Source organism: Strigops habroptila, chromosome 5 (genome assembly GCF_004027225.2).
Source record: "Strigops habroptila isolate Jane chromosome 5, bStrHab1.2.pri, whole genome shotgun sequence".
Taxonomy (NCBI): Eukaryota; Metazoa; Chordata; class Aves; order Psittaciformes; family Psittacidae; genus Strigops; species Strigops habroptila.
Genome location: NC_044281.2, coordinates 51,632,863 through 51,658,619, shown reverse-complemented (window position 1 = coordinate 51,658,619; position 25,757 = coordinate 51,632,863). Strand labels below are relative to the sequence as shown.

The following is a 25,757-nucleotide window of genomic DNA, read 5'->3' as shown; positions in this document are numbered from 1 at the left end:
CTCAGGTCCCCTCGCAAAACAGAGAAGGAGAAGGAAGAGAAGAGCGACCACCAGCAGAGCAGAGGCCAGCGCCCGTGTCCAACGGGTGTACGCAGGGCAGGAAAGGGCCATGCGCGGACACCGCCCCCGCGGCCCAAGCGCGGCGGTGGGCACAGGGACACCAGGCGGAGCGCCTAGGGGCGCCGCCCGCGGGCACTAGCGGGCGGGGGCGGGACGGCGCTCGGGCGGTTACGCTCCATGCAGTCAGTCACATGAGCCGCCGGGGAGCCGCGCAGCCCCCGCCCTCCTTCCCCCGCACCCCTTTGGCCGTGAATGGCACGGCCCGGATGCGCTTGTACGCAGGGAGGGTGCGGGCGAACCATTGAGCGGGGGCGGGGGAACCCGGCAGCCGCCGGCTGGGAACACCCCTTCGCCCGGGCGTTGCGGCGGCGGCGGCAGGGGGGGAAGCGGACGTGACAGGCTGAGCAGCTGGGCGCAGGCTGCCGGAGGCGGAGGGCGATGGTTGTTCCTAGGGGACAGGAGTACCAGGCTCCCCAGGAGGTACCGTATCGGCGTCTCCCCCAGCCTCCCCCCCACCTCAGGTTGAGCAGCGTCGGCGAGGCGCGGCTGCCTGCTGCTTCGCCGGCGCCTCTGCACTGGCTTCCCCGGACTCCCTGCCCGCTCCTTCCCCTCTTCGCCTCCCCGTGGGCTGGGGCTGCGCCGGCAGCCCGGGGCTCATGGCTGTTGAGCGGGCTCGGCCCTGCGCCCGCCCCGCGTGCGGCCCGCAGCCCCGTGAGGGGGTCCCTCGGGGCGTGGGGAGCCGGGCCCCTCTGCGCCCCGTTCCCGGGGGGGCCTGTGGGGCTGCGGGCAGCGCCTGTGTGGGTCACCTTCTGCGCACCATGGCGTTTCCTTGTCCCCTCTGCTTGCGAAGCTTTCCGTATTTCCGTGGGAGGGAAGGGAGAGGAGAGGAGGAGGAGGAGGAGGCCGTCGGAAAGATTTTGGGGAAGAGGGAGGTGGGGGGGGGTGTGTGTGTGTGGGTGCATCCCTGCAGCCTCTGGGGAGATCCAAAGCTCTGTTAGATGTCTCTCTGGTCTGGGTCTGAGGTGTTTAGGTGCTCTAGTAAATCGTATATATTCTTGGAGCTGTGGGGTTTCATCCTATAACTTAGGGACAAAAGTGCTTTTACAGGGTTGCTGCTCTGATAAGGCTTTGGAGCACTGAAACTATCCAGGCGGCTCATCGGAGTTTACTTTTTCGTTGCTGCTGCACTTTGCTTAAAATTGCATTAGCCAAAAAGTGGAATTTCACATGAACTTCTCCTCCTGTTTTTGTAAAAAGGTTATAGAAGCATTAAATTAAGGTGTATGATTTTGTGAACCCTGAAATTGAAACAAGTGTGCAAAAAGGAGACTAAATTAACTGTCTTGTAACAATGGTAGCAATCTGTCTAGCTGGAGGCAAGCAGTAGACCAGAGGTTTGAAGAGCAAAACCAGATTAAAGTATTTAACTGGGTGAAAAAAAAGTGATGTTAAATCCATGTAGAAATGCATTACCTATGTCTTTAATGTCTTTCAAATTAACGACCAAGTTGCTAATGGAAGTCAAGTATTTTCCTGTTGTATGTCTGTGTTAAGATAAAGTTTGGAAAACGTTCATGGAAAGAATGAAAGAGAAACACTGAATTAGTGTTGCATTGTTCATTTGTCAGGTTGAAACGAGAGAAGATGAGGAACAAAACATCAAGTTGACTGAAATTTTGGAACTGTTGGTGGCTGCTGGGTATTTTCGAGCCAGAATCAAGGGGTTATCACCCTTTGACAAGGTGAGACCAGTGCAACTTTTTTTTTTTTTTTTTAATTTTCTAAGTGTATGAGGATTAGATGTTTTTTGCTGGGCAGTTTAGCAGTGCTAGGTGACTTTAAAGAAGAGGCTTGCAACATAGGAGGCTTTCCTATCTAAATAATTCTGCAAATGACCCAGTTTCAGACAGATAGGACCTCCTCAGTCTGAAAAACAGTTTTGTGTAGCAAGGCCTGTTTTAAAGGAGACAATTGGATGCAGCTAATTGCTGGTGTGCTTTTTTGTGGGTGTTACGGCCTAAGTTGTAGTCATGTATGGGGAATTTTGCCCTTCTCTCAGCTGCAGTTAGAATAGCTAGAAAGACTTGATAATTGGAGATAACGTGGTAATTTTAAAAAGAAATATTAATGAGAAATGAGGAAATACTTGTCTTGGGAGGTCTGTGTAAGAATGGAACGGTTAGGCCAGTGAGATTATTTTTCAGCTGTTTTTACATATCTTTAGAATGTCATGTACATTAACCTTTCATTGTCCTAGAAGGGAAGTATGTGATACTGACAGTGAGCAAAGTTCAGGTTGAAAAGAGACTTCTGAATCATTTGAGTGCTGACTCTGTGAGAAATTCCTGAACCAAGTTTTGAAAACACAGAACTACAGCAGCCTTTAAATGGACTCTTCTGTTTTCTGCTGTTTCTTTGATCATTGCACAGCTGTACTTTTCAATGCAATTTTAGTTTCTTCAAACTGCCTGGCATTACTGACCTTAGCTGCTCAGGAGTCTGTACATACGGAGACAAAGTGGTTCCAAGAAGACCGCCTTAGGATGTAATATTGTTGCGTTTATGTGTAGAAATGAATGCATCAGGTTTATACTTGCCTAAATGCAATTGCAAAGTTACCACTTCATGACAATGCCCAACCTATACAATAATGAGAATTGCTGTTGAAAATGATCTGGCTGCTAGTGTAAAAGGGGTACTGGTTAACTCTTGCAGAGGGTAATGAGAAGAGCAATGTGTTACAAAAGCCTGTATAGAACATCCTAAGTTGCTGTGTGATGTTGGTAACTTATTCCACATTTTAATCCCTATTTCTGTGATTGCCTTTGCATACATTTAGGTTAACTTGCATATGTTTATGCAGGCTGTCTTTAAATATTTATGTAATTTGTGTAAAGTTGATGAAATGGCTTGGGAGTTTAAATATGCCTAAGTAGCTGTAGGAATAGGGCCTGAAATAGAAATTTCTGCAGAACTGTGGGTTTTCATTACTATGTTGATACTGTGCCTAGCATTTGGTGTTGCTTATGTCAGCAAGCAAAGAATAATAGTAGCAAAGTTTATATATAAAAAATAAATATATGAATACAGAAATTATGATCCTTGATAAAATTTTTATACAGTCACTTTTTAAAGATCATGTAATTTAAGATACTGCTGTGTTTTGTCTATTGGTTTGGATTTTTTAATGAGCTGTGTCAAAACTAACATATATAGCTAAGAGAGGAATTTAGAATGTCACTAACTGCTGTTTTTTTCTGTGTATGTTTCTTCTTGTATATGTGAATTATATGTAAAATTTATATGCTATCTATATGTATTTTAGTCTCCGTACAAGAATACCAAGGATGGAGAAAGTACTAACTGTAGTTTCTATAATAAATAAAGCCTTTAAGATGTATTTGGTTTTACCTTTTCAAATTAAAATGGAACTAACCATGCTGTTGCTCCTTTGGTAGGTGGTAGGCGGCATGACGTGGTGTATCACTACCTGCAGCTTTGATATTGATGTTGATTTATTGTTTCAGGAAAACTCTACTATTGGTCAAAAAATGTAAGTTGGTTAAATGGCAGGTATGGTGGGGGTTTTTTATCTTCTTGGAAAAAAGTGGGTGATATGGGGGAAAGTTAACTGATACTTGCTTGTTTATAAGAAAGGCTTTTAGTCCAAGCTTCCTGCTTTTCAAGGTCACCTGTTTGTAAAACACTGCACTTGTTTCTGGATTTCTCAGACTGTAGTTCTACAAACTGTAGAACCAGAAAAAAGCTTATTCCAAAAAAGGCAGTGCTATTTCCCTCTGTGCTGCCATGTTCTTATATCCCTACTAAGCAGTGAAAGTATTTGTGTGGCTCTACGTTGAACTGGATTGGGAACTGATCCAGATTAAAACCTACCAAAAAAAAAAAAAAAAAATAAAGAAAATAGTTTTAACATGAATCAGTTCCTGGATCCAGTTCTTTATGCAGCTGCGCAGATGCTTGTGCTGGCACAAGGGGATGATGCAGAGGCCAAAACAAAGGGCAGAGGGAGACCATGCAGCTTGAAACTGGAGTACAACATTAAAAGACCTTCATTGAGGTATCTATATCTGAAGTTTTGCCATGTAAATAACCTCTGATTCGCCTTTATGGCTTTGGGTTGTAGTTGTAGGCGTCAGCGAACAATTTGAAGCATGATACTGTTGCTGAAAGAGTTACTAAGGAGGAGTTCCTTCCTCATGGTGACCCAATGAGACCATTTTGGATTGATTTATTTCTTATGCATGGAATTTGCTCATAAGCCAGCTAATTCCTGTATTAGGGAGGATGTAAATGTTGTTTATGCTGAGAAAGGAAATACATTCTAAACTACATTATTGCTTTATGCATTTCTGTGACAAAAGAGCCATCATTAAACTTTGCAGGAAATAAGAGTAGCCTGTCAAGTTACAGTTGCATGAAGAGGACTGTTTGCTCAATGTAGTTGAAAAGAATGTCCTTCTGTGCTGTTTTATTGAAAGTCATTTAGCATCGGCAAGACTGTAACACATTTAGAAATAAAGATTTCTAATAAGATACTTAAATCATCATGGATAACTAAGTACATAAAGCATTGTTAAGTGCATGGAATTAAGAAGAGACTAGGAATGAAGGTGGGTTTTATAATTGCCAAGTTTTTGTAATTACCGTCTTTGTTACCCTTAAGAACAGCAGGATAGGAAATAGCTAAGTTGTTCTGAAAATGTTCTGTTATTTTGCTGGCTAACTGAATGCAAAACTAGCAAAACAAAAATCAGGCTTCTCTCCCAAAACAGCAACAATTATTTATTTGTAAATCTAAAGTGTTCAGAGTCACACAAGTATAGGCTGTTTTGATGTCCTTGTAATGTTTATATCGGTGGTGGGTCAGTGCTTCTGTGATGTCCTCAAGATAAGGAAAAATTAGGTTGTGTATTCTAAGTATTAATCTGAAGACATTTTGATGGTGTCCTATTATTTAATTGCTGGGTTGGAAATAAACATGGAAACATACATTAGGAGAGGATCTTGCATCTATTGCCTTATAAGAATTATGTCAAGGTTTTCACTTTTCTTAAGAAGTATAACTTTTCAGGCTCTGTTCCTAGACTTTGGTCTCTGCCTCATATCTCTTGCTCACCTTTGTTCCTCCAGAGTACTAGCTGTGCATTTAGGCAGTACTGAATGTCACTGAAGTCAGTACTGGACCAGTTAATTTTTTTCCTTCATGGAAAAATAGTTTTCCCAATAAAGTGGTCATCCTCAGTGCTGACATCTGCTTTACAAATGTGCTTGACAATATTGGCAGCAAAGAAATAGAGAAATAACTTGCCCTAAAATAAGGGATTCAGTGGAAGCAGGATGATGATCTTGTCAATGAATCCCTTGTGTTAGGGTAATCCTTTTGCTTTACCAGCTCTTATCTAAGCTGTTAGAACAAGATTATTGCCAGCAAATTCAGTTTTACTCACTTCAAAACTGTGAAGCATACTGTGTATTTAGCTTTTAGGTGCAATATATATTTAACCTCAAAATTTCAGTAGTAACTTCAAGATATATTCGGGGAGTTATGCTAAACAAATTTTTAAGTCCTGCATTTGATTCTGGACTTTCTTTGCATGCATATCATTTACTTAGTAGAACTGTTCTTAAAGCTAGTGTTTCTTCGTGTATGCATGTATTATAATATGCAAAGGTGTTTGTGGATATATCTAACATGGGTATTTCATCTGACCAGACATGCAGATCTTAAAATTTTGTGTGCAGTACTATAAATGAAATCACAAGCTAGGAGCCTGCAGGAGGGGTTAATCGCCTCTTCACAGACTAATTATAGTACAATTAAAATCTATTTTTTAAATGGAAGTTTGGTTGCTTTTCACAGCTGTATACAGTGGAAGCCACTAGAGGGAACCTTCTAACTTCTAACTGTGTTTGCAAAAATAATTTGTAACTTAGAAAAGAAAATTGTAGCATACATACATATGTTTATTTGTTGTTTTATCGTAGTGCCTTAACTGAAAAAATTGTGTCAGTATTGCCAAAAATGAAGTGTCCTCATCGTTTGGAACCACATCAGATCCAGGGACTGGATTTCATTCATATATTTCCTGTTATACAGGTAATAGTTCTGTGATATTTCAATACCTTGCTGAAAAAGGCCAAAAAAAACTTGCATAAAGAGTTTAACAAAGATATGTATTATTATTTGGCTCTTTATTTAACTTTGGGATGAATAATTACAGAGAAGTAATTTAAATAAATGTTTTTAAAGAATTGGGTGACATTGTGGATGATAGTATTCTGATGTATTGTTTGATCTATATTTAAGAAAAACACAAACCAAACTCTTTACATTTTTTGAAGTAGAGTCAGATTTTGCAGTTAGGGAATGTCTCCTTAAAAAAACCTGAAGTTTAAGCTTGCTTCAGAATCTGATAATGCATTTTGCCACACTAGAAAACAGAACAAATATCTAGCAGTCTATATTTAAGCTTATGGAGTAAGTTACGCACATAGTCATTCAATCAAAAGAATAAGAATAAGGCAAAAGCCAGCTGGGCTTGTTTCTTTAAGATTAATTCATCTTTCATTTGTATCACTCTAAAACTGTATGGGTGGAAAAATAAATTGCTCTGACCTCACTTGGGGTACTGTGTACAGTTCTGGTGTCCGCAACAGGAAAAGGACATGGAGCTGTTGGAGCAAGTCCAGAGGAGGGCCACGAGGATGATAAGGGGGCACTTCCTTATCATATCCCGTATGAAGGGTGCACCTTCATACGGGAGCACCTCCCGTATGAAGGCAGACTGAGAAAGTAGGGGCTGTTCAGCCTGGAGAAGAGAAGGCTGCCTGGAGACCTCATAGCAGCCTTCCAGTATCTGAAGGGGGCCTATAAGGATGCTGGGGAGGGACTGTTCCTTAGGGACTATAGTGGTAGGACAAGGGGTGACGAGTTCAAACTTCAAACAGGGAAGTTTAGGTTAGATATAAGGAAGAAGTTCTTTACTGTGAGGGTGGTGAGGCACTGGATCAGGCTGCCCAAGGAAGTGGTGAATGCTCCATTCCTGGCAGTGTTCAAGGCCAGGTTGGACGGAGTCTTGGCTGACATGGTTTAGTGTGTGGTGTCCCTGCCCATGGCAGGGGAGTTGGAACTAGATGATCTTAAGGTCCTTTCCAACTCTAACTGTTCTATGATTCTATGATGTGATCCTGTTACTGTGTATCAGTTGAGCACCATGAACTGACCATGTGCATGCTCATAGTTCTCCATTTTATTAAGGTTTGAGCTAACACGTAATGTGTTCCGGTTACGTGTAGTATCTTGAGAATTCTTGGTATGTTGTTATCATTATTTTTAGTTTACTTTCACCTGCACAAGAAACGTAACTTTGATAAATAGGGAAAATTAAGACTGTTAAGCAAGCTTCTTTTTCATCAAATATCTCCTTACATCATGCCTGTGAAAGGATTTAGCAAGAGTTTAATATAAATTCCAGCTCGTAAGAAGTGGGAAAACTTCCTGTTGTCTATTTCTTGTAATCTTCTAGTAGGGAGCTTTGAAGGAAACCCACATTCACTGCACTCCCCACATAAAGTTACATGGTATGTGCTACTGTTATACAGGTTTCAAACTGTGCTGATGCTGCCTGAGGTGGAAAGTTTGTCTCTTGTTAATGTGACTTTTTACTTCTAAACTTGTATTTTCCTACCAAAAAAAAAAAAAAAAAAGTCCCAACCCACAATTTCTTGCCCTGGTCACTTGATGGTATTGAATAGTTATATTTATCAAATACAAGATTTTTTTTCACAGGAAAAATAATTCTTCTGCTAAAGTGAGAACATGAAATATTCTCTGACCTGCTTGATCAAAAATCCCACTTTGGGATATTTACCTCTAGAAAGGCAAAACATTAATTCTGAGCAGGGAGGAAATCAGCTTCTGGATTTCTCCGAGAGCACTGACTCTCAGTAGCTGTCCAGTAGGTGGTATATCTAACCCATACTTGGTGAAGAAGTCTTGATGAGCTTAGCTTTTTGTATGTAGAGGATTGTTTTTAGAAACTGTGGCTTTCTGACAGGTCCCTATGAAGTTCTGCCCACTCCAGATACTGTTAGTTCCTTATTCATCCCAACCAAGAGAGGCTTTCAAGAAAACTTTTGTTGGCATCACTAGTATATTGTGTTTTGAAAAAGACCATAGGAGAGCTATAATAGACTGACCATACTATGACATGTAGGATTTATGTATTTGATAATGACATTTTACTCAATACCCTGTGAAATTCAAAATTTCACTTACTATCTGTAAATCTCAAATCGGTCCCCAAATAATACAGAATCTCTTTCATCTACCTGGCATTGTATCCCAAAAGCTCTTGCACTGTGCAAGCTAGTCTGGTGAACTTGACCGGAGGAATTTAGATTAATACTTCCCTACAGGAAAAAATTAGATTGAGCTGGCTCACTGCCATAGACTGTAGCAGAACTTCAAAAAAAAAAAAAAAAATTTTTAGACTAAAAAAGATTCCAGGAGGCAGAAATGGTGCTGTTCTTACAAGTAAATTCTGCTTATATTCACAGAGAAAAGTATGTACACAAACTTGTGTTGAGATGTGTTTTGTAATTAATAGTCTGCATTTTCATCTCTCTCGTTGTCGTCATCTTCCCCTCGTTTTCCGGGGGTTCATAGTTATAGCACAGAAAAACAGTTGCTGGTTCAAACTTGAATCCCAAGATTGATCTGATCTCTTATGTGACCTCCTGCATAGGCTGTCAACAGCCCACAAGATTTATCATCTCCAGCATTATTTAAAATGTACTTCAGTCTTCTGTGGCTTTTTGTGTGGTCTTATTAATGTCAGAAGTCTTTTTTCTTATGTGTGCTTGGTTATTCTTGAGCATTTCATAGGCTTGAAGATATGTATTTTCATGGTGGAGCTGTAGTTTTTGAAAACAATAAGTGACCTGTAGTAGGAAAAAAAAAAAATATTGTAGAAATGCACATAACCTGGCCATATTGGCTTCTACCTGGTGTACAGCCAAGATTAGTGTGATAAGATAATGTTCCAGATGGTTTCTTCTGTCAGAGTATAATGGACTAGTGATTCAAGACAGGTTCAGTGTTGGGTCCTGGCACTGAGAGCCAAGAACATTTTCTATTCAACTTCTAATTGCTTCAAATTCCAGTAGAGCTTCCGCCCATCTCCTCCCACTCAGACTGACAGAGGTGGGTGCTGTGAACAGTTCAAGCTTGCTTTGTAGGAGGATGCCTGTACCATAGCCCACAGACTGTATAAAAGCCACCTGGACTATCTGTTTTAAAGTATGCTCCCAAGGGCTTCTTTGGAGTAGAGTGGGATGATTGGAATAGGTTGCCCAGAGAGGTTATAGAGTCTCCTTCCCTGGATATATTCAAGAACCATCTGGACGCAATACTGAGGAGTGCGGTCTAGGTGACCCTGCTTTAGCAGGGAAGTTGGACTAGATGACCTCCGGTGGTGCTTTCCAGCCTCAAGCATTCTGTGACTGTGAACCCTGTATGCATGCAGACACATTTTTGTTTACGTGCTGTAAATGAAATGCTTCCTAGAACTGAGAGATTTCTTATGTATTCAGTATGACCTGCTCAGTATGAAGACAAGATCAATAGCTTTTAAAGTACAGTAGAGTTTTTGAGTTTTTTGAATGTAGAATAGGATGTACATTGTGCAGGCTGTTACACCTGAGCTCCTGGTTTGGGTAGTTATGAGGTGTGCTGACTATTTCATGGTATAGATGAAAACAAAGCCAGAAAATTAACATTCCTTTGTTTCATGAACTACTGTGTATTTTTCTGTATTATGTATTACTCTGTATTTTCATAATTACACTATTTTGCATTATATTAATGTTATTAATGTTATTAATGTTTTAACAAGTAATAATAAATACTATAGCTAATAAAACTACTTAGTGTGATGAAATGTACTTTTTAAAAACATACTTTTAGCTTAAGTAGTAAATTTCTTCTTGCTAAGATGTAAGTCTTATGCAACTCAGATTTTTGGGAGGGCACTTCAAGGTTTTTTTTGGAGGGTATATCTTGTGGGTTTTTTCCTTCCTTAAAGGTGCAGGCTAAAAGAATAATGCTTAAAGTGGCCCATATCCCTTTCTATTCCACAGACACTCTTCATTTTTCTTGTTTGGAATGAATTTATTGAAGATACAAATACTTGGATTACAGAAATTCATTTGGCAAAATTCCAATGAATTTTGGTTAGGCTTGAGAAGATTTCGTATGGTTTTGTTTATAAATGAATTTGTCAAGTAAGAATTCCTAGTAGTTGAAATTCACGATAGATTTTCTTCCCATACTTACTAGAACAAAAATAATTAGAATGTAAAAGCAAGTCAGTATATGAGAAGTTACATTGCAAGCTAAAAAAGGAGAAATCATGCAACAAAATAAGTAATTTTGCAATACACTATTTACAAATAACATTCAGAAAAGTGGTTTTTTTGGGGGGATACCAAGCTCTGCTCTAGTGAGTTTATAAGGCAAACCAGTTTGTTCTTCTTTGGACTATCGAATCCCATTGTAGAGTGAACAGTATGGCTCGTTGAGGTTTGTATGGTTTGATATAGTTCAGCAAGATGAAGAATATTTAGGGTTTTATATGTAAAACTGATTAGAAGAAAAAACGTGGTTTCTTAGCTTATGCTTTATCCAATTGCTTTACTGAGCTTTTTAGTACATAGAAAAAGAGCAAATGTGAAGTTTATAAAATAGCTAATACTGAAGCACTTTGTTAGAAGTAGCTTTCTGAGTTACCATGTTTACAAATAAATGTTCTTGTTTGTGTGCTTAAAATATGCCTTTAGTTTTTATCATATATTAAAACCAATTATTGATGTTTGCTGCTGTTATTTTTCCCCTCTTTCAGTTAATACAAACTTTCTTTTTTTCCAGTGGCTGGTAAAACGAGCAATAGAAACAAGGGAAGAAATGGGAGATTATATCCGTTCTTACTCTATATCACAGTTTCAAAAAACTCATAGACTACCAGAGGTAAGATTAAGCCAGTTCTTGTTTCTATTATGCCAAATGCTTAGGTTCAGTACCAGCTTCACAGCTCTGAAATCAGCACAGTATACCGGATCTGCCTTTGCTATTGTTTTCATAATCAGTTCTAGAGGAATCCATGTACAAGTTCAAAATGTTATGAGACAGAGAATTCATAGATACTGGTTAACTTTTGCTTAATAGTTGCCTTAGTTTTTCTGCAATATTTGGTACTTTTCTGTAAGTCTGGCTTGCCAGGTAGGTTGCTTCTGGAACGTATACAGAACTCTGCAGTATATACAGTAGCCTGACTGTGTGACTGGAGCTACATTGCCTGAAATGTGTTTGAAAACACCTGGCATGCTGTGGAGAAGCTAATCAAGCTAAATCAGAATTGATGTGTTGTCAGCGTTCTCCAACTTGGGTTTTGTTTTAGAGTGTTCAAAGTCAGCTCTTTTCTCCCTGTATCCAAATGCTAAAATTTGTTCTTGAAAACTAGATTCCTGAAAATCTTCATTCAAAAACTGAATTTGAGGAAAGACAGAGAGGGACAGGTTTGGGTTAAAAGGAAATACATTTGTCTCTGTAAAATATAATTGCCAGAGGAATGATAGGTACAGTTTTATCTAGAAGTGTAGTGGTAAGAGTAATTTTACACTGTTTGTGATACGTTAATCACATTCCTTCTTCTAATAGTCAGATGGTGCCTGTTTTGAAATTACATGCTTAGAACAGTGTTATGATCCTCTCTTCTTCCTATTCTGCAGTAATGATACAAAGTTTCCTTGGTGTAGGAGAAGAGCTGGAATAGGCTTGGATTTGTGCCTTTAGTGCACAGTCCACCAGTTCTGTTCATGCATATCCCAAGGCAATTCCATATTTAAAACCTAGGACCCAAGATTTGTTTCTAGTTCAGTAACAGCATTAAAGGTAGATGTACCTAGTATTGGGAAAGACAGCTGGATTTTATTAGCTTCGGGTGGTTTGGATAATATTGCTTAGGTTTTTTTATTGTTTTAATGCTTAGAAACTAAAATAACAGTAGGGGAAATATCTCTTTTCCACATTAAACCCATCCTATCTTCATTTCTTCACAGTGTAGAAATGATTTGAGACCCCAGTAGTGGGCTGGGATTGCATTTGTGTCATGTACTTTATAAGCAGAGAGCAGAAAGACTGTATTTCTGGATACAGTTTTAAAGATCTACCACCCATCTGATGAGGGAAGTAAATAAATTTCTATGTTAGAGGAAATCACTAACATTTCACCAAATAATTCAGTTAGAAGCTATTTGACAACTTAGTTTGCTAAACTTATTACAATAGTTGAGATTTAATCTCCGTTCCTGGTATTTTTAATCACCTCCATTAATGTCTTGCAGGATGATGAATTTATGCAAAGAAAAGAGAAGGCTATCAAAGCTGTCACTGATATATTTGTAAGTATTTTAGATTTTTTATGATCAACAAACTAGTGGGTTTAGTAATGCAATGGTGGTGGTTAATTCTTTTTAATGCCAGTCCTGGGTTTTCTCATGAGGAGGTCCCAGTTAAGTTACATGTCGAGCTTCATATTTAGAACAGGTCTCAAATGCTGCCATATTAGAAAACCTTTTAGGTGTGCACTGTATGAATATATAATCTGTATCAACAGTCTACATAGAGAATACGGAGTTCCATGCTATCAAACAAAAGTCACAAGGTAGCTTACAAGCTGTTAAACCTTCAGCAGACTGTTTGCTTTGAAGCTGTCAGCGGTTGGACTGTTTGTCTTTATATTTATCAAAATGGTGATGATCTCAATTAAAATGTCTGCATTTCAGCACTCGTCATTTTACTCCTTGTAATTAGCAGTGAAAATACCCTACTTTGAAAACGTTTTGTTCAAGTAGCACATGTTGGTTGCGAAATGTAGTGTCACCTCTTGTGATTCCCTAATATGTGAGAAATGTTCTACCTCTTCAAATGCCTTTCTTCTAAACCTTGAATAAACTTTTTGTATTTTTTGAAAGCTTGTTCATGAACACTACAAGGAGTAATATTTAAAATACATAGACTATATCACTGTCTCATACCTGAACTCAGATGCCTAGCTAGGACTTGATAAATTCTCAGGCCACCATTTGAGAAGGTATGAGAAATCTTGGTATACTTTGAATGGGATACTTCCAAGGCTCTTCAGTAGATAGGAAACCCCACTCTTCTGAGAAAATCAATGCTACCTGAGCCAGCAATGTGCCCTTGTGTGTGAGAAAGCCAATGGTACCCTGGGCTGCATTAGGAAGAGCATTGCCAACAAGTCAAGTGAGGTGATTCTCCCTCTCTACTCAGCCCTGGTCAGGCCTCATCTGGAGTATTGCATCCTGTTCTGGGCTCCCCAGCACAGCAGAGACATGGAGCTCCTGGAGCAAGTCCAATGAAGGGCTACTAGAGTGATTAGGGGTCTGGAGTATTTTTCATATGAGGAAAAGCTGAGGGAGCTGGGCCTGTTCAGCCCATAGAAGAGAAGGCACATACTTACTTCTTACATAAGAAGATACTTACACACTTACAGTGTATGTAAGTATCTGAAGGTAAGGTGTCAAGAGGGTGGGGCCAGGCAATAGGACAAGAGGCAGTGAGTATAAAATGAAACAGGAGGTTCCACCTGAACATGAGGAAGAACTTCTTTATTGTGAGGGTGATTGAATGTTGGAATAGGTTGCCCAGAAAGGTTGGGAGTCTCCTTCCCTGGAGATACACAAGAGCTGTCTGAACATGATCCTGAGCAATGTGCTCTAGGTGACCTGGCTTGATCCCGGAGGTTGGACTAGATGACCTCTGTGGTCCTTTCCAACTTCATCCATTCTGTGGTTCTGTGACTTCAGGTGGCTCTAGCTAGACACCCTGAACTCTTCATCCATGGATATAGGTATTAAGTGCCAATATAACAAGCTGTATGATAGCTTACATAATGGACCACACAAGTCATCTCACTCTTTTTGTCATGTTTTGGAGGTAGTTGGTTTTCCATATTAATGATGAGAGTGCTGTTGAGCCTAATACGTGGTTGAATTACAGTGTATATTTATAGAAAAAACATTGCTATGAATGTCTCCAGGCGATGACCAATGCAAATCCCTTGTGGATCTATTTGTATAATTACTCTTGCTTTGAAATTTTCAATTACAGTCTCTGAGTGTTGTTCCCCATGGTTTGATTGGGTTTTTTAATTATTAGCAGATATACAGTGAGTCTTCTGCACCAGCCAGCAATACTTGTCTTTCTAGTGAGATCTGTTTCCCATTTTACAAGTTAGCTCCCCTTGTGAATGGCTATTATTGTTTTGTTTGTGCACGTTTATAACCCTTTAAATTGAGAGAGAATGCAAATCCATGTAAGAAAACAGATTCCAAATGTGTGTTGTATCAATTAGCACTTGAAATTCATTGAGCTTCTGCTTATTTTCACCTTTCAGGATAATTGTCCTAATTTTTGAAGTGATTAAAATGTGTCCATTTTCTGCCTGCATTGTCTTTAACTAGCACTAAGGATTCTGTGTCCAAGTGACTGATACCAACCTTGTAACTGAAGAGACAGAAACAAAGTAATCACAATGCTGTTATGAGACATCAGGACCTAGAATTTTTGATGTAATTAAAAAAAATACAGAAGATACTTGATTAACAGTGATGACTGGATCCCTTTGATTGCTGAGGAACAGAGGTGGTTTCAAGGCTTAGTTTTTATGTTTTAATAATTTGGGGGGTAAAGTTTATTCTGTTTTATTAATGCATTTATTTGTGAGAACTTGTCTGAAAAGAAGGAATGCAATCTACTTTCAGTGTGCAGTTACCTAGTAAATGTCAGGTCCATTCAAGCGGCTTGTCTAAAGTCCCGTGGTGCTTAGTTGGGTTTCCTTTATGTATCTTCCTGTATGTTTTCTGGAATTGCTTTTTGGTGCTTGAAGAGAATGACATGGCAAAGATGAAGCAGGTACATGTATGCCAAATCAGGTGTTTCTTTGCTGGTTGAAGCCAGTGAATTGGTTTTCACTTATCCGGTATATTAGGGCTGTTACTTTAAAATTTATAGGTTGTGGTCCTTGAAGTGGATATGCATGTGTCTACTTCTGCAGCTAAGGGAATAGTTCCATTTTCAGGGTCCAATAATGAAACAGATAATGGAAAGCAAGGCAAACAAGATACAATCTTAAAAGTTCGATAGTATTTTGCACCACTTGGCTACCCTGTCTAAATAACTCTGAATAGCTCTCCTGAGTTTCGATCTATCTTCAGGGTTGATAAAGGTGTATTCTGTCTTTTCCTCTGGATCACAGATCTCTAGTTTTTAGGTGCATCTTCATGGTAGATAAAGTTTTGACGTTTGTTGTTTTGACATCATTACTCAGGGTATTATTAGACAAACACCTCTTTCTTAAACATGAGCTCTGTCAGAATTAAATCTATTATAACTACAGCTGGCACCTGATCTTTTTAATGGAAGATTAGTTCATGAGATTTCTTAAGGCATTAAGGCATGAGTGCAGTCTAGGAGAACACACAAAGTGAATTTTCAGGGGAGAAAGTGCAAAGCTTTCCAATCTATCCATAGGAGCTGGAAGAAGGTGGCAGCTATTATATGAAGGCTTTCTTGCAGGTCACTTTTGTATCATGCATTGGAATCTAAAGAGAAATCCACTTTCCTAAAAGACCACCAAGTTTGAATGATTAGTGGGTTGTCTGAATTCATTATTATAACTGGTCTAAGGACCTGTCCTTCTCTCCTCAAGGGGATGATACAGTGAGATTTATGGTCATGGTCAGGCTGAAAGGTTAGAAAAGGGGTTATTAAATGTTAATAATGGTTATCGGAATAGGAGCTATTGCTGCTGAAAAGTGACTGACTAGTGGATTCAGATTATTTTGCAGTGGTCTTGTTCAACTACTCAATTCTCTCATGCCAAGACTAATGTTTATGGTATGATGTCTACACTTTGTATAGCACAGGTATAATATAGAATGCCATCATAAAAGCTTGCTTTTCTGTAGGTGTGAAAGTACATTAAGTGGGAGATTCTTGATCATAAAAAGTTTTTTTGTCTGACAGTCAAAAATGTAGCAAGATTTAATACCTGGAAACAAAGATGACAGAAATTGAGATCAGAAATAAAGTAAAAATTGCAAAAGATAACTGACAAATTCAGGAGACACTTGCCAAGGAATACTATGTATTTTCACTTACTTACTAGTTTGGGATTACATGCCTTTGAAAAGATTGAAAGCTATTTTGGCAATGTTATGGTGCAGGAATTGCTTCTTGAAAATAATAGTTTGTGTTTGTACAAAAAGTCAGTTCAAGCAAAAAATAATCTTTCTTCTTTTGGAATCTTTGCATTTTCTTACATTGAACCTTTTGTGCCATGTGAATAGAATTTTCTGAAGTTAAATGTATATGTGGAAAGACCAAGCTTTGATTTCAACTTTGGGTTTTGTAATGTATATGTACTAAGCATTCTGGCCCTCAAAGGGTTCATATATTTCAATTCATATATTTAAATTAATATATTTCAAACATATGAATTTAAAATTATATGTAATATAAATTTGAAAGTACATTTAAACGTATTTTAAATTCATCTCTTTAAAGTTCATATATTTAAAATATATGAATGCGGAACAGACCAGAAGAGAGGGTCATGTTCCTTTTTGATGTTGATTATTTGATGGTGGTGATGAAGTTTTCCTCTGCTGTGATGAGGGCTAGGATTTCATTTCAGGAAAAGGAGAAGAGAAAATGTCATTTAATTGATTAAGGGGGACACCTAAAAATATGAATTGGAGTAAAAAAAAAAAAAAAAAACAAAACCAAAAACTTTGAGATCACAGGTTCTCGTTTAGATTTTTTCGATATCCTCACTATCAGGATAGCACTAAATACTAGACTTCAATCAACCCCAGATCTTTATTCCAGCAACAGAAATGTTGCATTACAGACTCACTGCACCCTAATCTTTCACCAAACAAACAGCAAAAATAATTCCAGTCAAAGTAAATGTTATCTTGGTTCCAAGTGCTAATCTGGTGAAAGCTCTCATGAGAGAGAAAGGATCGCTGATTATTTTTTGTTTAGCTTTGGCTTGTTTGTGCCTGAGTTAGAATAATTTTTCTAATGTTGTTATATAGACTTTTGTAGTGGCACAGTTGATCTATATGGAAGGAGGTAATAAAAAGGTACTTTAATATAGGCTGTATTTACAGTGCTATAACAGTTGCATCTATGTTAACAGTCAGGATAATGGCTCTTTCTTTTTTGTTCCCATTTTGTTTTTAAATTTGCAGTAGCTCTATCAGCACAAAATAGTACTTGTGAATCCTTGTTTTATTTGATGGGCTGTTGTCCAGCTATAGGGTCACTTTGGGATACCATGATATCAAATTATTTTAATACCAAATGTCTTAAGATATTTTGTTCTTAAATTGCAATTAAATCTGTTTTAATTCCATTGTAACCTGTGATCATTGAGTAAATAATACTTACATTTAGTTATCAGAGATTACAAATAGTATTAGCTTGTAAAGGAGGTAGCATTTCTAGACAGTGGCATTATCGGCTAAATCATAGGGCTCTTTTTTAATAGATATTGATTGTGTTATTTTTTACTTTTCTTTCAAACATGATGGAGGAGATGGTTGAAGAAATCATATTTGTTGTTAAATACCCTTTGTAATTTTTTAAAATCTGGAAAGACACATCTTGTAGCAAATTGTTTAGAAGTAAATTCAGTGAGATTTTATCATGTAATTCCAAAAAGAGAAAGATGTTTATTTGGGTAAGTATATGGAATTGGAAAGCAAGCAGTGATATGTATGTCACTCTAGATAACAATTCATTTATTTCAGAAAAGCCTTTTACAAGCTCTGAATTCATTCGCTGTCTTTCAGGAGGTTTACAAACCCCAGAGAAAATATAAACGTCAGAAGGGAGCTGAAGAACTACTAGATGAAGAATCAAAGGTTCATGCTACACTTCTGGAATATGGCAGGTGAAAAGCTTCATTTAATTATCTGTGGGGTTTGTATTGTGTGTATTTAGAAGCATTCTGTATAAAATTTGCATTGTGGTTTTTGGGTTGGTTGATTTGTTTTTTTTTTCCCTGCTAGAGAATCAAACTGTTTCAGATTTACTTGTTTGGTTTCAGATTTTGTTTGCTTACCTTATAAATTTTTGGGGACTGGACAGTCCTCACATGTGTGCACAATGTATCCTATGATGGGAGCCCAAGTTCTGACTTTATGCTCAGGGTATGTTTATTTAACATACTTGTTCTTTGCTTCATAAAAATAGCTTAAATTCATGATGCTTCTAGGTAGCATCTGTCAATCAATGTTCCCTCTTTGTAAGCCATCCCAGAAAGAGGGGAAAAAACCAAACGAGTCTTGCTGTTTTTCTAATGCCAGTAAAGAGTTAAGCTTGATTTACCTTGACCATTCTAGAGTCCAATTCCTTCCTCCCCAGTGAAAATGGAATTTGTAAGTTGGTAACCGAGTCAGGAATTACTCTACTAGGCACATTGGATTTGTTTCCTGACTCTTCAGCAGAAAACATGCCTACTGAAATCTCTAGACTTAGATCAGGTCATTGATACATAAGTGCTCACCACGGGAATGTTTTCCATATGCTCCATACCAAAGAGCTGGTATGGAAAAACAAAGTCCTGGTGTATTCTTAATCTGTTTATTTATAGTTCTTGTACTGTTTCAATGTCATTACTCCATATTGGTGTCAACAGACATCTCCCAACAAAAAAAGTATAAACCAATTTATGACCTTTAAGGGATTTTTTTGTGTATGGTTCTTCTAGAGTAATTTCTGGGGGATGGGGGGGTTGTTTTTGTTTTTTTAAAGGCAAAACTTTAAATCACTATGCAGCTTGAAAATAGAAATAAATGAAAGATGTTTTTTATAGATTCTTACAAATCGCTTTAGCTTTAGGTACTGTGGAACAGTTGAGACCTACGTAAAACTGATTTCTGCTGGAAAAAAAAGATAAATCTTTAATATAAAAATCAGTGAAAATGGATGATGGAGAAAGTTGAAGCACAGAGATAGGAAATAAGAACAGAAAAGTAGGAGGCATTGAAAATCCAAAGGAACAACTCTTCTGTTGTATAGTGTGCATCAGTACACACACATGAGGAGTCGTTTGGGATTGATGAGGTAACCAAGAAATTGTGAACTTTGGGGAAGGAAAATACCTCTTCGAGTCAGTATTTCTGGAGATGATCTCGATGGTATTGCAGAGCCCTAGCAGAAGAACAGAGGGAGAAGAGGTATTTGGTGTTGGAAGGACATTTATTTAAATTGGTGATACGAAGGACAGTACTTATTGAAAGACCATACAATTATCTATTTGATATGAAGAGCTTAACATTAATTGGATGGAAGTTGAAGAAAATAACTGCTGGATTTAAATGTGTTCTAGTAATGATTTCTTAATGAATTCTCAAAACATAAAACTCGTGATCAGAAAACTATCTTTGATATAGTGCAAAAATAAAGAACATCTGAGAGAACGGCAGTAGTGACATACACAAATATCTGCTTCACATGTTTTGGTAGAGAAAGAAACTCTTAGGGAAGGTCATAGTATGTCTACTGTGAACTTAGTAATAAATTATCAAGAGCACAAGAACTCCAAGATACACACAGAAATCTGTGGAGGCCGTGGGGATTACTGTCCACTTTTCAACACTGTTAGGGGAACTAGAATGCTGCTGAAAAAGGCAAATCCTAAATGTTTGTTAGATTTAGGAATAGAGTTGAAAATTTTCAGAATTCAAATAGCTAAAGTGAGCCTTTCATTCTTTTACTGCATGCAGACTGCAGTCGTAGAAGATCATGAGTAGAGGATTTTTTTTTCCTCCAAACTGCCCCTTGGTTGTCATCCAAATGGCTCCTGCTTCTGCAGTAGTTAAGGAATTGGGCAAATAAGAGCAACAGTTGTAGCTGTAAGTTAGTCAGGAACATCACTTCTTTTCACATCTGTGTTCATGCTGGGTTTAGTGCTTTGTAATACCAAAGGTGATTGCTCATATCTAAAATTTCTTTCTGTCTTTTTTCTTTAAGGTAGTATTTCTGAAATAACAACATAGCTCAAATGGCAATTTTCTCTCCCTCAAAAAAAAACACATGTAAAAAAGTCTATTTGAATATGTAATTAAAGCTCTGAATGCCATGCTTCAGAAAGAAACTATGGATTCATCAAAGCACACAAGCATGAATGTTTTTTGGAAATAGAGATTGTATTGACAATTTCCTGAGGCCTTTCCAGAATTCAGTTGTATATAGCTAATACTAGCTCAGGAATGACTTCCAAATGGAAAGAGAGCATTGCTTTTTCCTTTCATGAGCATTATAGGACAATATGAAATGTCTAGATTTGGAAATCATAATGGAAAGAGTAGATGGAGCTGAAATTATTCTGCAAATATGCTGCAGTACCTGCTTATTTAGTTTATTTGAAGCATTCCAAAACTAACCTGAACCTGGCTGTTGGTGCATTTCTTATGTTGAAAACTGATAGAAACTTAATGCGTTGTAAAAAACAATGTGTTTCATTTTGTTATTGTCCTTTTAGGAGATACGGATTTAGCAGACAAGCAGGAAAAACGGAACAGGTAAAAAATACATTATTTTTTAATACTCAAATTGTGGGAAGAATTACATTGTTTTTGCTGAAGTGTTGGTTACCATAAGATCTTAAAGGAATACAATAACTGGCTACAACCTCTATTATTACCATTTCTTAAAAATGGTAAACTGGAACTAAAAACCTGCATGCCATGAAAGATGCAATTTACCTTCCTTTTAGAAAGGGTTTCTTTCATTTGTATTTAAACATCACATTTTGCAAACTTTTTTTTTTTTTTTCTCTCTCCTTAGAAGAAAGGGAGTTTGAGTTTTTTGTTTGGTTTTGTTTTTTAATGTGAGGTAATGACATATCCTGTCTGTTTAATGAGTAACTTTTAACTAAAGGTTCCATGATGTGATCATTAAAGAGTTTTTCCTTTTCTTCTCAAAGAATCATTCAGCTTGGCAAGAAATTTTGTAGGCATTTATTACGTAACATGTTATTTAATGTGATAGAGAAACATGATAGCATGCCGTAAATAAATCATGGTGCCTCTTGAAAAGTAGCATCCTTGCTGTGCTTTTGATGATTATGGAATCATAAAATGTCCTTGTCAGAGTATTTGCAGTTTTATTATTTCAGTGCAGATATGGCTTTGGCTACAAATTTTTATTACAGACAGAGATAGTGAAGAAATGCAGTAAGCATGTTGCAGACCCAGCCGTACATTGAGTATATTGACATTGCTCTTCTTTATTATCTCAATAGTCCACAGACAAATTTAGCATTTAAATTTTAGAAATGGAGATGTTTTTCCAATCTAGGCGTACCTTTTTCTCCTCAAAGTAACTGCCAGACTGCAGTCATGTTTATAGAGTTGATTTTATTTCTTCAAAAGCATTACTGACTCTGAAATATTGTTTATTAGATGGTCATCATGCTTGCTGTGTAAGTTAAGTCTCTAGTAAGGCAGAAGTGGAAGATTATTCAGGCTGGTAGTGCACTAGAGTGGCCTAGAAATTTGTCTGTCACCACTTCTTATTAGTCTTCTCACTGAACTAGGCAATTTAACACTTTATGTTGTATGTTTGTGATATTAAGATAGAAAATATGTTTTATGAAAAATACCTAACCACTTTCTCTTATATTCTGGGGTAGGTAGTTGTCTTGTGAGGTTGGTTGCTCTCAGAAGGCTGTGGAATAAAGGATCATTGCCCCAGATGTGCCCAGATTAAGCTAGATACCTGTCCTGAACAGCTGGAATTCTCCTGAAATCAACAAGGGTTACATTTCAGTTAGCATGAATTGGAGTGTGAGGATGTTCCAGCTGAAATGTATTCATAAAAACAGAACAGCTATGTTGCAATTTTCTTCTTGCTGTCCTTCTTAATACTTTAGAATACTGGAACTAGATATAATGTTGTCTTAATTCTTTTTTAAAAGGCTGAAGACAAAAAAATTGCAGTACCTCCAGGGCTCGCAGCAGCAGGAAAAGCTGAGCCTTGTGATGAAGACGACCTTCAAGCTGCTGAAGAGGTGTGCCGCATAGATAGTAGGCATGGATGTTACTAACCTGGGGAAAGGGCATCAGTTATCACTGCATGGTCCTTCTCTGAAAGAGGGAAAGTCTCTATGCTTTGCTGAAGTGAGAATTTTGTCCCACAGGAGAATATGGAACCTGAAATTGATGCACAAAATTAACTGTTTGTTTAATACCAAAAAAAATCAGCTTTTACATTGGATCTGAGTGGTTTTAAAAGGTCAGGTTTTAGTTGACAGTGGCAGCTGAATAGTCTGAACCTGTTCTACTATAAGGAATCTTCCTTAAATTTGGTAATTTCAGCCACCTCTTCTTTAACTTTCATAGACTTACTCTTTTATTACATGCAATAAAATATGCATATTATATGATACTAATTGTATATATGTGTCCTTGTCACTAAGCAGAAGTAAGTTAAATGACAAAAGATAAATTATGATGTGTAATTCCTCATATTTTGCCCTAATCTTATATTTTGCCCTAAGCTTCGCATTAAAACTCTGATGACCGGAATGGCTGCAATGGCAACAGAAGAGGTAAGCAGCGCTTGAAACTCATAGAGCTTTGTTTACACTATGGTTGATTATGGCAATTATTCCTAAAATTGGGTTAATGATGAGTCTGAAATCTTGGAATGACAGTGTTTAAATTATCATGAAGGGAGTGCAAGAAAAGATGGTTGAATTATGACGACAGTAATTTTTATGAGGCTGATGACTTACTCATTTGCCTTGAAATGATGAAAGCAATATAAATAAGTGCCTCTTTCAAATGGTTTCTGCAAGGAGAATTTCAGGGGAAAGACATTGCTTTGCAGCTACCCAAGAGGCAGTGTGATCTTTATATCTTCTGAAGATAACCAGAGAAGTAATTATTTTACTGAGAAGAGTGAAGGAAAATTGTTTGCGTTTCCAGGTGTTTTTCAAAGCACCTGATAAATATGTACAAACACCACCGTTAGTCTAAAACACTGAAAATACTGTATATGTATCTTGCTTTCTTAATTGGTTGTAGTTAATGATATAATGGAACCTGGCTGAGAGGACTGGGGAGAAATTTAATTGTACACCATTGTTTCTGTTTATGCTGAAGTCACAGAAGCAAAGGTAGTAAGTAGTCTAGTCTCAAAGTTGACTGACATGCTTTCTACTGAAATCCACTGTAGAATTCAGTTTTGCTTGAAAATTGTGTTTGCACATCCAATTTGAAAGGTGCATTCTTTCAGCATCTGTATTGTCGTAGTTTGGCTCCAAATGTGGTCTAATAGTGAGTTTTATTACTGCACATGAAAAATTCAGTGTACAGAATAGAATTAGGTAGGTTTTTGAAAATCTGAGTTCAAGTTTGCTAAAAGGTTGTGAGAAATTTCCAGTTTCCATCAGTGAAGTTTTTTGGGGGTAGAATGGTTTGTGGTCTTTTACAGTTAGAGATTATTACCCAGTGTGAAGGTTTTGTACATTTCTGTTAAAATTATAGCTTGGGAAAATTGCCATGTAAAAAGCACAAGCAGTTCCAAAATTCCAAATTTTTTCTTGACATAATTGCAGGGCAAATTGACAGCAAGCACAGTTGGCCAGATTGTTGGACTCCAGTCAGATGAGATCAAGCAAATAGTGTCAGAATATGCTGAAAAGGTAAGTGTGTTACCTGATTGTGTTTGGTTTATCAAGTTGTATTTGGTAGCTTGTTAATTTAGGCCTTAAGTTTCAAACTTAATTTCCATGATTTTCTTGAAACTGCACTGTTTCATATATGCTGTGGATAGCACAGTCAGGATTCAGGAAAGTATTTCAAAGAGATTTAAATGTGCACAAGCTTTTGGTGTGTCAGTACCTGTTCCTGGATTGTGTTTGATTTTAAGCACCTGGTTAAATGTTTTAATCAGTAAAGAAGGGCCTAAGTTGATATCTGTTCAAATAAAAGGCCTACACTCTTAATGCATTTTAAAGTGTTCAGTGTTAAGCACAGAAGTTCTGTGGTCCTGCTCAGAGAAAAATCTAGGCCTTCTCCACTCAGATTTTCAGACTCTGGGATCTTACTTGTGCTGGGCTCCAATTCTCAGTCGTGTCCTGGGTCTCTAGTTCTGAATTTAGTATCAAAACCAAAGCTTTGTTGCTTTTAGAAGTCAAGGCGATTAAATGTGCTTGTTAGCTCCGTTTATTGTGTTCAACTCTGATTATTTTTACAGTAATGCGAAAAGAAAATCTGGCTCTTCAAGCAATTAACACATACAATACATCACTGCCAGATATGAGTTATAGGTCGCTCTTATTTGTTCAATAGTCATCTCATATTTCTTCGTTTTTGTTGACACATGAGGTATGGAGCTTTCCCATTTGGGAGATAAACCCTATAACTCAACAAAGTCTATCGCAAATTCTTGGCCTTTCTTTATTAAAAGGGATTGGAAGAACAGAAGCCCAAGGGTCATATTTCAATGTTACATTTCTTCTGTTCTGAGAGAAGGCAGCAGGGCCTTGACTATTATAGTAGAACAATGATTAATACTCTGGAAAATAAGAACTGATTCATGTCAAACCAAAAATATATTGCTTTTCAGATCTGTTAGATGTGGCCAAACAAAAAAAATTCTGTGTGCATGCATACACCCGGAAAAAAGAGTTAAGGATGTTATCAGTTTATTGAAGCATCAGCAGTGTTTGGATATATAGAGTTCCAGTAGTTTCAATCCCTTGTAACTATACATAGTTTAAAGAACACAGCAGTGCTTATTTGTCTACCAGAGTCTTCATAGATTCCCCAGTGAAGATAGCTGGCAAAGAAAATTCTAGATCTGATGTTGCCATGTGCCAAGACCTTTCTTACAAGGTGGCATTTTTGCAGAAGGTCAATGCATACACTTTTCTGCATTTGCCTCTTCTTTCTGCTGCTGTGTTAACTTGCTGGGTAAACTGAGAGGAAGATTTTAGTTGTACCTCACTTCCTAAAAATCCTGGCAGAAAATGAACATGGCTTTTATCTGTCTACTCATCACCAGCTTTCTAAGGCCAATTATTCAAAGTAGTTTTAATTTTACTGTGTTAGAAAATTTACAAGTATAGTCATAGATCACAAGTGGTTTTGCTAGAAGTAGCATAGGAGGAAAAGTAAAATGAGGGAATGCTAAAACTGAAGAAGTGGTGTCTCAAAATTACCCCCTTCAAAAATGCCTGAAGGAGAATCCTCTTCAACAGTTATAAATGTAGTTTGTGAGTTGCTTCTATCTTAGGAAGTTGACTCAGAATATTTTTGGACTTCTAGAATCCTATATTGGAGAATACTGTGCACCCTACACAGCCAGTTGAAGTGGCATACAATAGGCATTTCAATCATTTAGTATGTTTAGGGGTTGTCGTTCAAGGAAAATACTAAATTGGATATTTTTATATTTTTTTAGTTTGAGGAGACCCTCAAAGATAAAGTGAGATGCAGAAGGTTCCTGAGCCTAAATAAAGTGGCAAGGAAAGGTGTCAGCAAATTACATTGAAATGACTGGAAAGATT

At 37.7% G+C, this 25,757-nt stretch overlaps 1 protein-coding gene across 3 annotated transcripts in view; it reads left to right on the top strand.

Annotated features, from left to right (window-relative positions):
• Nucleotides 1-288: 288 nt before the first annotated feature.
• Nucleotides 289-25,757, top strand: part of CCDC93 (coiled-coil domain containing 93) — a 52,082-nt gene continuing 26,613 nt past the window's right edge. For all 3 annotated transcript variants that reach the window (XR_003991569.2, XR_003991570.2, XM_030487397.2), the window contains exons 1-11: nucleotides 289-540; nucleotides 1,689-1,802; nucleotides 3,519-3,613; nucleotides 6,067-6,178; nucleotides 11,009-11,107; nucleotides 12,484-12,540; nucleotides 18,025-18,125; nucleotides 20,721-20,760; nucleotides 22,158-22,250; nucleotides 22,740-22,790; nucleotides 23,802-23,888. Coding sequence is in view for 1 of the 3 variants with exons in the window: in XM_030487397.2 (XP_030343257.1) it covers nucleotides 499-540; nucleotides 1,689-1,802; nucleotides 3,519-3,613; nucleotides 6,067-6,178; nucleotides 11,009-11,107; nucleotides 12,484-12,540; nucleotides 18,025-18,125; nucleotides 20,721-20,760; nucleotides 22,158-22,250; nucleotides 22,740-22,790; nucleotides 23,802-23,888 (891 nt within the window). In the remaining 2 variants the exon portion in view is untranslated. The remainder of the gene's footprint in view (nucleotides 541-1,688; nucleotides 1,803-3,518; nucleotides 3,614-6,066; nucleotides 6,179-11,008; nucleotides 11,108-12,483; nucleotides 12,541-18,024; nucleotides 18,126-20,720; nucleotides 20,761-22,157; nucleotides 22,251-22,739; nucleotides 22,791-23,801; nucleotides 23,889-25,757) is intronic.